Source organism: Amphiura filiformis, chromosome 7 (assembly GCF_039555335.1).
Source record: "Amphiura filiformis chromosome 7, Afil_fr2py, whole genome shotgun sequence".
Taxonomy (NCBI): Eukaryota; Metazoa; Echinodermata; class Ophiuroidea; order Amphilepidida; family Amphiuridae; genus Amphiura; species Amphiura filiformis.
The window spans coordinates 52,876,060-52,889,701 of NC_092634.1; the positions used below are offsets into that span (position 1 = coordinate 52,876,060).

General features: G+C 36.2%; 1 protein-coding gene across 1 annotated transcript; it reads left to right on the top strand.

Moving 5' to 3' along the window:
* The first annotated feature begins 10,488 nt into the window (after positions 1-10,488).
* On the top strand, positions 10,489-11,853 carry LOC140157942 (uncharacterized). The gene has a single exon (XM_072181189.1). It carries the CDS (start codon positions 10,489-10,491, stop codon positions 11,851-11,853), a length of 1,365 nt encoding a protein of 454 aa, XP_072037290.1.
* The last annotated feature ends 1,789 nt before the right edge of the window (positions 11,854-13,642 follow it).

The window sequence follows — 13,642 nt, forward strand, 5'->3', positions numbered from 1 at the left end:
CATCATTTAAATGAAGACATATGTAAGTGAAAACAGCAATTGAGAATCTTATTTTATCTTCTAACCGCTGAAATATGGCGTTTTACTTGACAGTTGTAAAATTATTTCCGCAGTGTAACTTGTGTTCTTGTTTCTCTCAATAAAATAGACAGACATAACAAGATTCAACATAACAGCTTGGTAATGTCTATTGAATATAATAGATTTATTTTTAGTAATGAATGGTGTATTTGTGCGTGGTAAGTCACAAAACAATGCGGGAAGATTTGGACTTTCGTTGAAACCTCTGTTATTAGGGATGACCATCATAATTTCATGTTGCCGCTATTGCTACAAAAGATTGTTTTCTGGAAAGAACTCATTAACAGAAGTATTTTGGTGGTTAAATGGTCAAAATCGGTCAAAAACTTTTCGAATTATGACTTTTCAAAGTTTCCCATTCTGACCGGTCATTGGAACGAAATAAATTGACAAAGTCTAAAAATACCAATGTGAGCAAAAGTGGTATAAGCATATATTTACCTTTTATATTTCTTTATTTTAATATATATGCAAACATGAAACAAGCATATTGTGAAAGTATCAAAGGGGTTTCTTATGAAATGGCACTTTACTAGTCAATAGGATTAAGTATTTCTTCAAACCGCAGCACTGAAATCATGCTTTTAGAAAACATTTGCCAAAAATCATCCATAATGACCGAAGTGGCACAAAATCAAAAGTCCAGGTGAACTTTTTTTTCCACAACAATATACACTACACATAAGAAAAATGTACTACAAGGGATTTTCAACATAGGGATTCAAACAATCAAGTACCAACATGCACAGCTTTGTCCTGATATCACTTCTGGGGTTTTAACAAAATGTTTAACCTCTATTGTGATTGGCAGCAGCATAAGGTATCTCTTTGATAGCTGATAATGCCCAGCCATTCAGCAAGTGGCTAATAACTGACCTTGATAGGCTTGAATGAATACTGTCATCTGCTACAAAACCATCACACTGTAGGAACTGGTCACTCCATATGCTACAGGGAGCACAGTACTTTAACAATGGAGTGAAAGACTTATTATTGATTAGGCGCGTATTTTAAAAGTACAGCTCCTGTGCGTGTATAGCAGCAAGTCAGTGCAGATGGTATAAATATGAGAAAATATTTAGGGTTGAAATCAGGTGAAAAATACATCGAATGGGCACGAAACTTCACATTTATGTTCAGAAAGGTGTCTTCTTAGCATGATTCGAAAGGAGTATTGACATTCCAAAGGGAAGCTGGTGATTTAATTTGTAACTCGAGATCTACTTGTTCAATTTTTTAACCTTTTTACAGAGGGTATGATAGAGGAATTGCTGGCAACTCTGCCAAATTACACGTTTTTCACCTGAAATTATTGACATGAATATTTTGTGCCATTCTTGAGCAGTGCTGAACTCAGCCACTGGCAATTAAGCGCACTGTGGCGATGGACCAATTTTGACTCGCACTTACAGGAAAATGAAATAAGTTATGTCGCTGTGATTTGCAAGATAGTTACAAATTATAATTGGCATTAACATCTCCAATTTTACAGAAAATTATGAAAAATAAAAGAATGAGCTCAATTTAGAAATGTCTGTGCAAGCAGTGCACAGTTGAGCTCCCTGCATGTCTATGGGAGTGTTCTAATCAAGTTGATGGTTCATTGGTCATCCCTACTGTTATGGTAATGTAGTTAGCTTTGTCGCTCATATTCACATTCCATGCACATCGGTCATCATCCTCTCATTGAACCACACGTTTACTTTATCCCTCGTATATCACATACACCAATTCAATTGAGCCCATCGTATCTACTGCAAAACTCTCACTCCCGATATTGAGCCAATTTAGTCGTTATGCGCAGAGAAGTGACTAGATTAATTTTGCTGCAAGGGCCGTTCAGCGATCTATTCCATGACAGCACAGTCACTTCAAATACATTACCTGAAAGTGCTACTGAGCGTTTGAAACATTTACTGACGATCCAATCTTCTTTATCTTCTTAATCAACTTGCAAACATAATCACCACATGGGCAGTCACATTTTATTTTTCGTCACAAATTGAAGCGCGTTTCTTAGAACCATAAATTGCTTTGACATTAGACACGTGTGGCCGGGGAACATCCATTAATACTTACTGTTTTCCTGTTGCTCTTGGGTTTCCTTCCAGGGGCGTGAACTGCTATTTAGAGTATCAACAAGCTTTAAGAAAGCGTATTGTTGCAAATGAATCACAATGTTTTATAAGTGTAAGGGCATTGTTTCCCTTACCGTGAAATATCTTTATGCATTTGCGTATAGTTATATAGGGAAAGCTCCCGTGTGGTGCCTAACTCCAATCATATTGGTTTAAAATGATGTCTTCAATTAATTAAGTCGCCTATGCAAATGATTGCTCTTTAATAAGAGTTAATCAGGCTTAAATTAAAAATGGTAGCAAAGTGTTCAATTGTCCAGGCAGACATGATTGGCTACCCAATGCATAGCAGTGCAGCGTGTTCTTTCAATCATTTATGAAGATATTATTTATAATTACTCATTCAACCTGGCAGATTGATTTGGAATGTAAAGCTAAATTTATAGTATAATGGCGAACTGATGATTGTTTGTTGCCATGAATTATTGTACGTTATGGGATAGCACCAATGAGCTAGTCTCATTGGATAGTGGCAATGGCTGATCGCTTGCGATCGGACTTAAAGTAGTTTAGTATCAGTATTAGTATCATTCATGTCATGAAGCATATTAACAGTGCATACATTGCATACTGTCAAAATATAGGGTGTCCCAAAAAAAAAAGAGGCCCCTCATTGCGCCCTCTTTTTCTCCTATTTCTGAAAAGTTGATCAAATATATTTTGGTATGTAAAAAACACCTTGAATTGTTAGCTGTAATAAACCAAAACAATTATATCAATCGACTCACAACTTTTGAAGATATGCTCTTTTAAAGAAATGTACCCGTTTTTCACTCTGTCCACGGAGAAAGGTTGGCTACTTCAACATGTTCAAAGATTAAAAAGGAGTACACATACCATGCAATGCATGAATATCAAACATTCCTCAATGATAACTTAATTTATAAAATAACTTTATTTATGGAATGGGCTTTACCGGTGGGTTTATGGGCAATGGATTTTGTTAATAGTGTCATTAATTTGTGGATAAAATGGATGCCGAATGGGACTTCTTTTGCTTTACTTGCAATTACTTATTTTCTTATTTTTCTTGGTTATTTATGCCTTTTTGTTTATTTATGTTTCTTACTTTCTTACTTTGTTGTTTCTTGCTTTTTTTTTATTTACAACATAAGTCATTTCTCTTTTTATGATAAAGGGTAGCCCTAAAAGGCTGTTTGGTTTGTCTTTGGTTCTTCTGAAGTGAGTTACTGTGCTGCTCTGCCCTCTACCTGGTTGCCTCCTTGGTGAATACAGGTTTCAGCCCTGGTCCTCATTGCATCAATTGCGTTGCGTACCATCCTTGTGCGCCGGATACTTGCGAATGCATTCAGTAATACGTTTGCGAAGATCTTGGATTTTACCACAAACGAAAAAATTCAAGTGGTGTGAGGTCTGGTGGTCGTGCAGGCCACTCCACAGCATGAGCCATCACAACCACTCTGTTTGCTATCCGTGGACAGAGTGAAAAACGGGTACTTTTATTCAAAAAGGCATATCTTCAAAAGTTGTGAGCCGATTGAAATAATTGTTTTAGTTTATTAAAGCTAACAATTAAAAGTTTCTTTACATACCAAACTATATTTAATCAATCTGTCAAAACTAGGAGAAAAAGAGGGCACAATGAGGGGCCTCTTTTTTTGGGACACCCTGTATATACTAACCCTTATAGAAATTTGTATTGGTTTCTTGAAAATCAAACATTCTGTCAAGGTAAATTAAAGCAAAGGAACATAAAGGGAGGTAAACTTGACTGAATGCATGCACGATGTTGACATTAATTATCTTGATTACGTCATGGCCATACAGACACCTTGGGTTTTTGATCACTCCCATGATGCACTGCTTGGATCATGTCTCATCAGCAATAATGAACTAACTTACTTACAGTTTCTGACAAATGCAATTTCCTAGCAAAAAATATTGAAACATGTAAGAATAACATTAGTATCAGAGGAAATATTGGAGTCTATTTTTATTCCTTAAAGTTTGTTCGGTTCTCACAAGTTTTGAAAAATGAATTAATTCGACGAAAGTGTCAGGAACAAAATAATGCACGTCAGAGGCGTTGAAAAACTGATCGATCAAACGTTGAGATAATCTCGTGGAGTATGAGCTTATACAATGTGTCCAATGGTCATTCTTTTAAAGCATCTTGGATCATCTTGAGACAAATTCCCAAGGACCAATGGATATTTTTTATTTTACTTGATAAAATTGTTTAATAAAGTGCGGCTTAATATGTATCCTTTCAAAGACCTTGGCATTATGGTGTAAACAGTAATGAACATTACTGTTCATTTTACTAATTGGTAACATTTATCATAATTATTCTATGGAATCCTATACGCCCCATAATAACAACCTCAAAAACGTTTTGAAGAGGTTTTTGGTTAAGATTTTCCTTAAGATATTTCATTGCACATATCGTTGCCTTTATACAACTAATTCTTTTGAAAGACCAGTCTGGACAGATTCGTGTGCAGCCCAAGGGGGCCTTCGTCAGATTTGACAAGTCTTCGTATTAAATCTACAACTGTTTCCGGTGTCCAATATGAACTTCATGTATCATCTAAAATGACGTAAATGAGTCTTGCCAGGTATAGCTCGCGGCGCGCGCTTTCCGGATTCAATTTCATTCAGGCACCTCAGAGTATGTATTAGATGTGCCATAATGTTTTAATACATTGGTCATCTTAATTTCATTGGTCAGCTTTTAATCGCCCATTGCTGTGGCTGAATTTTAATATCAGCTTTACCTTGGTTATAATGTGAAGGAATGGGTGATATTTTAGTTAAATAAAGAGATATGCAAGCATTGTAAGTTCATCTAGAAAGTTTCAATTTTCAATATTCTACAATCTAGCACAATTTGCTTGTTTGTTTTTGATATGTAGGTGGTTTCTGATCAGGCTTAACTTTTTTTGCTTTATTTATTTAGGGTAGAAGGGTTAAAATGCGTAATCCATTTCTTCTATTGAAATAAGGCGTTATTGAAAATGGCAAATATCCTATGGAAATGAAACGATCGAAGGAAATGAAAAATTTGACAATTGAATTGAACAACAGTTTTTGGAGAACACCAAGGCTACATATCAAACACGAACAAATTTGTCACTTAAATCATTTTACGTTTTGGTCCTTGAAAGTACTCATTAGTCACAAATCTATTATATTTGAGTATAAATATATAGGTGTGCTCTGAATAGTATAATTAATTTGTCAATTTATTTTTATTTATTTCACTCATTTATGATTCGTTTGTTTCTATCGATGAAGCCAGTTGATACTCACAAGTGCGTTTATTGCCTATAGGAGAAAGGCATCGTAAATTCTGACACATTACTCTCAAATATAGGGCAAAAAATGTGATGTCTAAAATAAGAGGTCGTGGCTCCCCGAGGCCGATAAAATGTAGTGTGAAACGTAAAATGAGTAGTTGTTCAAAGAATCTGTTAGGAAATGTGCTCATCGAAATGTGTGAAAGTAGCAAGTATCAAATGGTGCCAAATGCAACAGTTTAAGCACAGCATGCAGGCATATTGTGAAATTGATGAATAGGATAGTAAGCATGCAGCCTCTAGTTGGCGAATTTATCCAGACAAGAACACGACATTATTGATTCATGTTTACCTTTTGATATTTCTCGCTTTTCTTTTGAAATAAAATGAAGCCGTTACTCACTTTGTGTACACATCAAAGCAGGTCTTAAGAAAATAACTAGCGCAGAATTCATTATCTATGTTTGTTGATTCTTCAGATTCTTCTGATGAAGCTTTGTGAAACGAAGAGGAGTTGTATAAATTTATCTGCAGGACTACATGCACTCTACCCAAACTTGCCTTCTGAAGGTCACCACACCACTCCACGCCATACATAAATTCTGCCAGTCACATTTCCCCAATATGAAATTTTTTTAAAGTAAAATTTTAATTTTAATTTTACTTCATTAACGTTTGGCGGAGGCGGGGTTCGAACTCACGGCGCACTACTTTGGACACACTATGAACCCAGCGCCTTAGACCACTCGGCCACTTACCTTGTTGCAATCCATTTGAAACTTCTTTGAAGATATAATCGCAACTTCAACATAGGCCTACTACGTGACAAGCAATGGCAGAAAACGTACCATATTTTGGAATTTTATTAACCTAAAAACATTAATGTGTATTATTAGCGCTCAATTGTTGTTAACTGATGTGTTCTATAGGCCTATACAAAAAAAATCCAACAATAAACATGATAAATGGGCGTCTATATGGACAATACATTATATCGATTTTGACACGTGCTCGTGTGTCAGTACATTTCCATGGTCAGTAAAATACTATAGAGGAACCTACCATTTTTCTTGTATAAATGTTCGATGTTTTGATCAAGTATGTGAATAATCGACATTAGACCCTTAATGTTTTTTCAGGAAATAAAAGATTACATTACCATAAAAACGAAACAGTAATCTTTGGTTGGGTCTAATGTAATATTCACATAGATTTTCAACGTTTTTTCTATCCTTATTTTTGCTCAATTAAACAAATATTTTGGCGTATATAAAATTGAAATAAAATTCTCTGCCTCTTAAACGACATCAAATGTGCTACAATTGGGTATCACGAATCGTTATATATGATGTGCAGTTAATATTCATATTTTCTTTTATACAGAGGATGCTTCCGTTTTGACAGGAAAAATATTTTCTTGAAAACCCTCTCACTCGGTTATTTTAAAAAGGTTACCACGCTTCCCTAGAATGGGCAATAAATTAGCATTAAAATTTTTCTTAATCTAACAGCAAGCGTTTCTAGAATGCAGTATGGCGAAATGTGGTGTAGGAGGTCACAGATTATTTGCTCGACAACTTCAACTCTGGTCTTTATACGGGTGTCATCTTTTTCTGAAGAAGGCTTTCGATACCGTGCACCACAAAGTCCTTCTTCATAAACTCCAGAGTTTTGGTGTGCATAGCCATGAACTCAGATGGTTTGAATCTTACCTTTCTGATCGTCAACAGGTTACTAAAATAGGTGATAATGTGTCTAGTCCAGAAGCAGTCAAGTTTGGTGTCCCCCAAGGATGGGCCCCTTCTTTTTACGCTGTACATAAATAACCTTGCCAATGTTGTCACTGACACTAACTCTAAAGTCACCTTATATGCTGATGACACAGCTATTTTTGTTACGGGTAAGTCTGTCAGTGACATCATTGACAGAATGAATACAGAAATCAGCAAGGTTGCTAAGTGGCTTAACAAAAATTATCTCACCCTCAATGTAAAAAAGACCAAGGCTATGCTTCTATGTACTCAACAAAAATGTCTCGTAAAAATGATGATTTGAAGGTGTATATAAATAATGCTTTAATTGAAAATGTGTATAAATTCAAATATCTGGAATAAACTGGAATGAGCAAATTTTCAAAATCTGTAAAACTGTTTCTAAACGTAATGGTCTACTGCGCAGACTCAGAAAGGTTTTACCTCAAAAACCTCTCAATCTCCTGTATAAAGCTCTTATTTTACCTCACATGGACTACTGCGACTCAGTGTGGGGAAATGCTGGTAAGACCCTACTGAAAACGCTTGACAGGTTGCAAAATACTGCTGGCAAAATAATTCTTGGTCTCCCACGCAGGTACCCCACTGATGTTCTTCTTAATACCTTGAAATGGGACAAACTTGATGATCGTCGCAATATCCACCTTAACATCATGGTCTATAAGAGCCTTAGCAACATCCTCCCACTGCATTTATGTAACATCTTTTCCACAGTTAGTAACATTCATGGTCACTCCACTAGGTCCGCATCCCAAGGTAATCTTGTCCCTACAACTAACCGAAGTGCCTCTGCCAAAAAGAAATTCTCCTACAGAGGTGTTCTGTCCTTTAACATTCTGCCTACCACAGCCAAAAATCCATTGCCAGCTACAGTCGGTTATTTTAAATATACATGTAAGTAAATTTCACCTTATGATTGCCTATAGTGCAATATCACTGTTTTATATATATCATTGTTGTTTGTATGTAATTTTATGCCTAGCTGGTCTAGTTTTTATTGTATTCCTAATTTTGTTAAATTGTGCAATCTTATATACTTAATGAGTTTTGTTACCCAGGCAAAAGAAGTTTTAATAAATAGATAAAAATAAATAGTCATGTAATGGTATAAACTTGCATATAGAAACATAGTATAGTAAACGTATGGTGCCTCGGACAACCACTTGCTTCATATTCAATGGTATTTTACAACATGTACAATCAAAACAATAAAAAGAAAGCTTTTAAATGTCATGGTCACATAAAATTGAGTTATAAGAAAGTATCATTAGTCTCCTATTTTAAGGTTCCACATTTGTAAATATTAATCTGCAGACCTTTAATGTTCAAATGACACACTAGAATCTTTATATCAATTGTGGGGATACAGATTAATTTCAGCAAATTACTGACTATTACAGTATTATCAGCTGATAGGACCAACTCTGCATGCATGATGTTCAAACAAATCACATAATCCGTCCAGCCTGACTTATATAATATCGTGTATACCATTCTCTACTCGTTGATTCACGCTTCCTCCTGTTTATTTATTGTCGAATGATCCACCTAGTAAGTTTCACTAAAACCCTAGTACACTGTCCTTCGACATTGCTGGTATCATCCTCGCATTGTGTACTTCAACTTAATACATATCTGTCCATGGCTACTTGACAGCATCCTCTCTACGTGGTCATTTAACAGAGGTTACTTAAAGCAGGAAAATAAAATTTACTGAATGAATATACGATACATCCTTACGTCCCTTTACCAGAACATCGATTATCATGATTACAGTACGTTATAAGAATGCATACACTTGCTTTGAGTATTGATCCCTTACTTAATGCAGCGCTGGATGACGTCTATACTTTAAACTTGAGCTCGTTGTTTCTTCTATTAGAGGAAACCCTGACGTCTTTTGTATTTCTTAAAGTTGAAAAAGTTATATAAAGGGAATTTTTACTTAAATTTTCGTTTCTTTATCAAATTATTAATTTTTTCTGCTTTTTTGTGTTATTTTTTATTCTATAAACTGTACATTTGTGTGCAAATTGAGGGCGCTATTTACCCTTTTTTTTAAATTTAAAGCAGCCAAAATATGACTTATTCCTTACACTTCATGATAAAAAGTTTTGGGAGTATTTCCTTGCCATTTCTTAGCATTTTTCTGATGTTCTAATACCATTATACAAGTATCTAGCCCTGGTAAAGATGGAAACAAGATTTAAGATCAATAGCGCCATCATTGTTCAATTTGACTTTAAAATGATACAGTTTTACATTACATTAAACAAGAGTGGTGTCCCTGATGATCAATTCTTAACTTATCTATTTTTATGTGTTAAGTATCATGTATTTGTGAGCAAGTTTCAAAACAAAAAACCAAATGTTATTAGCGTTAAGGCCTACATTAAGAATAATAGGGAAACAGAATATTTAATTGCAAAAAAGAAAGGTAAACTCAGCTCCCACTTCCGTAAATGGAGATTTGACTTGTAATACTTTATTTTATGTTAGGTAATTGCTGCATGATCATGATACACATGTATATTGAATTACCCAACAATGTACTTTCATGTTAAAATTTGTTGTCTGCTGTTTTTTTTTTGTGATTATAGTAATTTGTTGATAATTGTTTTTCTCATAACAAAAATCTAATAAACATTGAAAGACAAAAAAAGTATAACGCCAATTAATACAGGCTTTTAAGGTCCAATTATTAATTCTGCAGAAATTCCCACAGTTTGATGATAAGTATCTTTCCAATAAAATAAAATAAGAAATAAAAGTAAATACTTTGTATCCTTTCCAATGTAGCAAAAATAAACCATTGTCCCATTATCAAACTTGAAAAGGAATAGTGAGTAAATATTAATGAATGAATAAATAAATAAGTAGGGTTAGAGCTGAATGAAATCAGTGTTATAAACTTTGTCTCAATTGGATATTTAAAACCATCATATTTGAACAGATGCAGGAACAGATAAGGACATATTAAAGGAACAATATAGAATGTATTACCACTTCTTTCCTATAAATAAATAACCTTCCTCCCCTTGTCTTCGACAAATATCCCTTCCCATTCTTTGCAATTGTATAAATCGTAAGACACATACTTATCTTCTTGAAGATATTCATCAGGACTGTTCATAGTAGATTGTTATTTGTAAATTCATACAACTAGTCCAATAAAATTCCACTTACATGCAGACGTTTCGTAAACTACCAGTTTACTTTTTCGATGCTATTGTTGCAATGACGATCACACAGATCGTCATTGCAATCATAAATCAAGCTCATCGTGGTCTAGTACGCGAGCGAGTAAGAGTCATCAACAATAAATTAGACAGTTTAAAAGTTAATAAAGCATCTCTCGAAAGTGAATTAAAATCTACGATCCCCGCGGACTCCCCCCTGAAAAGTGAAATCTCGTCCCACATCGCGAGAGTTCGCGAGAATACGTTTGTGAAAACAAAATGCCGTCAAGTGCGCAAGCTGCAGAATTTGGCAGAGAAAAACAAAGTGCCGGTAAACAGAAGTCTCACTACTGCATCGGAACCAGATCTTACCGGAACGCAGTTGAAAAAGTGGGTAATTAACTTGTCTAAATTTAAGCTTACTGAACCACAGACCAAGGTGCTTGCTAAAGGTCTGAATTACGCCGTGTCCCCTACCGATGTGTGTACCGACGAATTTGTGCTCGCTACTGAATTGGCATGTAAAAACCTAGCGCATTCAGAAGCTGTTCAACTTAGATCCAAAGTCGCAAGTACGCTTAGATCTTCTAAACCTCCGAAGTCAAACGTGAGTAACCAAGAAAGAAAGGCCATTAATGTCCTCAAAAAAGAGGATTCAATCGTTATTTTGCCGGCTGACAAAGGGAAGGCGACGGTAGTGTTGGACAAGCAGGAGTATAATGAAAAGGTAGACTCCATGCTTAGTGATACCAAAACGTATGAGGAGCTAACATCGGACCCTACTCAAAAGTATAAGAGAAAATTGGTGGCCATTTTGTCCAGATTTTCAGATGAAGGGAAGATTTCTATGTCTAAATACAAACAACTGTATCCAACGGCGGAAAATGTCCCTCGACTCTATTGTACGCCTAAAATTCACAAGCCCAATGCACCGCTTCGACCAATCGTCGATTACACCTCAACGATAGGCTGTGAATCGTCCAAATGGCTGGCAGATATTCTGGCCCCCATGGTAGGAAATTCTTCTCATCATGTGTTGAACTCGAAAGCGTTAGCGGAGGAATTAGTGGAGGTGGTTATAGAAGAAGGCGATATATTAAACTCCCATGATGTGGTGTCTTTGTTCACCTGTACACCCATTAGTAGAGTGTTGGACATAGTAAAGGAAAGGCTTCAGAAGGAGAGTTGGTTGAAGGAGTACAACAAATCGTCTGGTTTCAACTTAGCAACAGAAGATGTAGTGGAGTTGTTGGAATTTATCTTATCAACCACTTATTTCACATTTCGCGGAAAGATCTATAGACAGCGATTTGGAGCAGCTATGGGCAGTCCAGTGTCACCGTTGGCAGCGAATATATTTATGGAACATCTAGAATGTACTACTATCGCGACTGCCCCACTTGAATGTAAACCAAAGCTGTGAAAAAGATATGTGGACGACATCTTAGAAATTGTTGCCAAAGACGAAGTCAACAATCTTACCGACCATTTGAATCAAACGGATGATACCGATTCCATCAAATTTACTTTTGAAAATGAAGAAGACGGCAAGATACCATTTCTTGACACTTTGATTGTTCGTCGAGAGGATGGGTCAGTGAAATTATTGGTTTATCGTAAGGCAACTCACACTGACCAATACTTGAACTTCAAATCGCATCACCCTCTCCACCAGAAACTTGGTGTTGTGCGCACGCTATTAGACAGAAAGAACAAACTTGTCACAGAAGATCAAGACAAAGTAGAAGAGGAGAAACACATCAAAGATGCCCTCCAAAAATGTGGCTATCCAGCATGGAGTGTTCAGAAAGTTAAGAATCAGATGGCCAAGCCTAAGCCGGTGAAAGAAAGGACCAAGAAAAGTGATGCCACAAAGTCAAAAGGTTGGTTGTCATCCCTTACGTGGAGGGCGTGTCGGGGTGTTCATATCGTATAATATCGCCACAGCCATGAAACCACATTGTACTTTGCGCAACTTTTTGGTCCATCCCAAGGACAAACGGGAGCCACATAACTCAACTGACGTCATCTATTCAATCCCATGCGGGAATTGTGATTTGTCTTATATCGGGGAGATGGGTAGGAAGTTCGGAAAGCGATTGGATGAACACAAAACGGAGGCAGAGAAAATTGGTGATAACATAAAAACTAGAGCCACCAGGAAGGCTTCCCAATCAGTCGTCCATAAATCTGCCATTACAGATCATGTGGTAGAAAATAATCATGTCATTGACTGGAAAGAGGCTAGGATCGTGGGCAAAGAGAGTAATAGGTACAAGAGGTGGATCAAGGAGGCAATTGCCATTAGGAAGCAGGGCAACACCATGAACAGAGACGAGGGGCAATACAACTTAAGTCACGTTTTTGACGATCTGATTTCCAATGGAAAATCAACTGGCAACTCCGTTGCCAAGCAGCAGAAAACATTAGCTGTACACAGATCGTCATTGCAACAATAGCATCGAAAAAGTAAACTGGTAGTTTACGAAACGTCTGCATGTAAGTGGAATTTTATTGGACTAGTTGTATGAATTTACAAATAACAATCACATACTTATCTGTTTTAATCGTTTTCTGTAGTATGATGAAACTCAGGCCAGCATACTCCATAGTCATTTATGTGGATGCAAGGGATATTTTAACATTTACCATGCATAAACTAGACAGTAGTCACTCTGTCCAACAATTTACCTCCTCACTATAAGTGTCGTATTACTCATACTATGGATCATACAAATCTTGTCTCAAATGTAACAATGCAAACAAAATATTTACTGGGGCTTTAACCCCAAACTATGACTTGGTAGCCAATGGCAACATTTCGTGGCTTGTTTTGCAAACTTTGATCAATTTGGACTAGGATGAAATAATACCGTATATTAATATGATACCTGCTTGCTGTGGGCTGCTTGGTGGGTCTGTTTTATGTGGATAGGTGATTTGACGATATTAGATACGGTAGAATTTGTATTCAACTTGAAGAGTAATCATGGTAATACAATAAACATGATGACTAAATAAAATTTTAGTACAGAGATACAGGCAGGTGAAGAAGCATGAGAGTGTATATCTGAGTAAGTGAGTGTGTTGGGTGATTGTGGGTATGTTGGGTTACGTAGATTGGTGAAAGAGAGATAGTCGTAGAGAATAGAGATAGAAATGTACAAACATCAGGGCCGGATTTACCATTGTGCCAGATGGGCCATGGCCCA

Bases quoted from the DNA above. Each gene is read 5' to 3' on its own strand.
- LOC140157942 (XM_072181189.1), top strand. From the start codon at position 10,489: ATGACGATCACACAGATCGTCATTGCAATCATAAATCAAGCTCATCGT.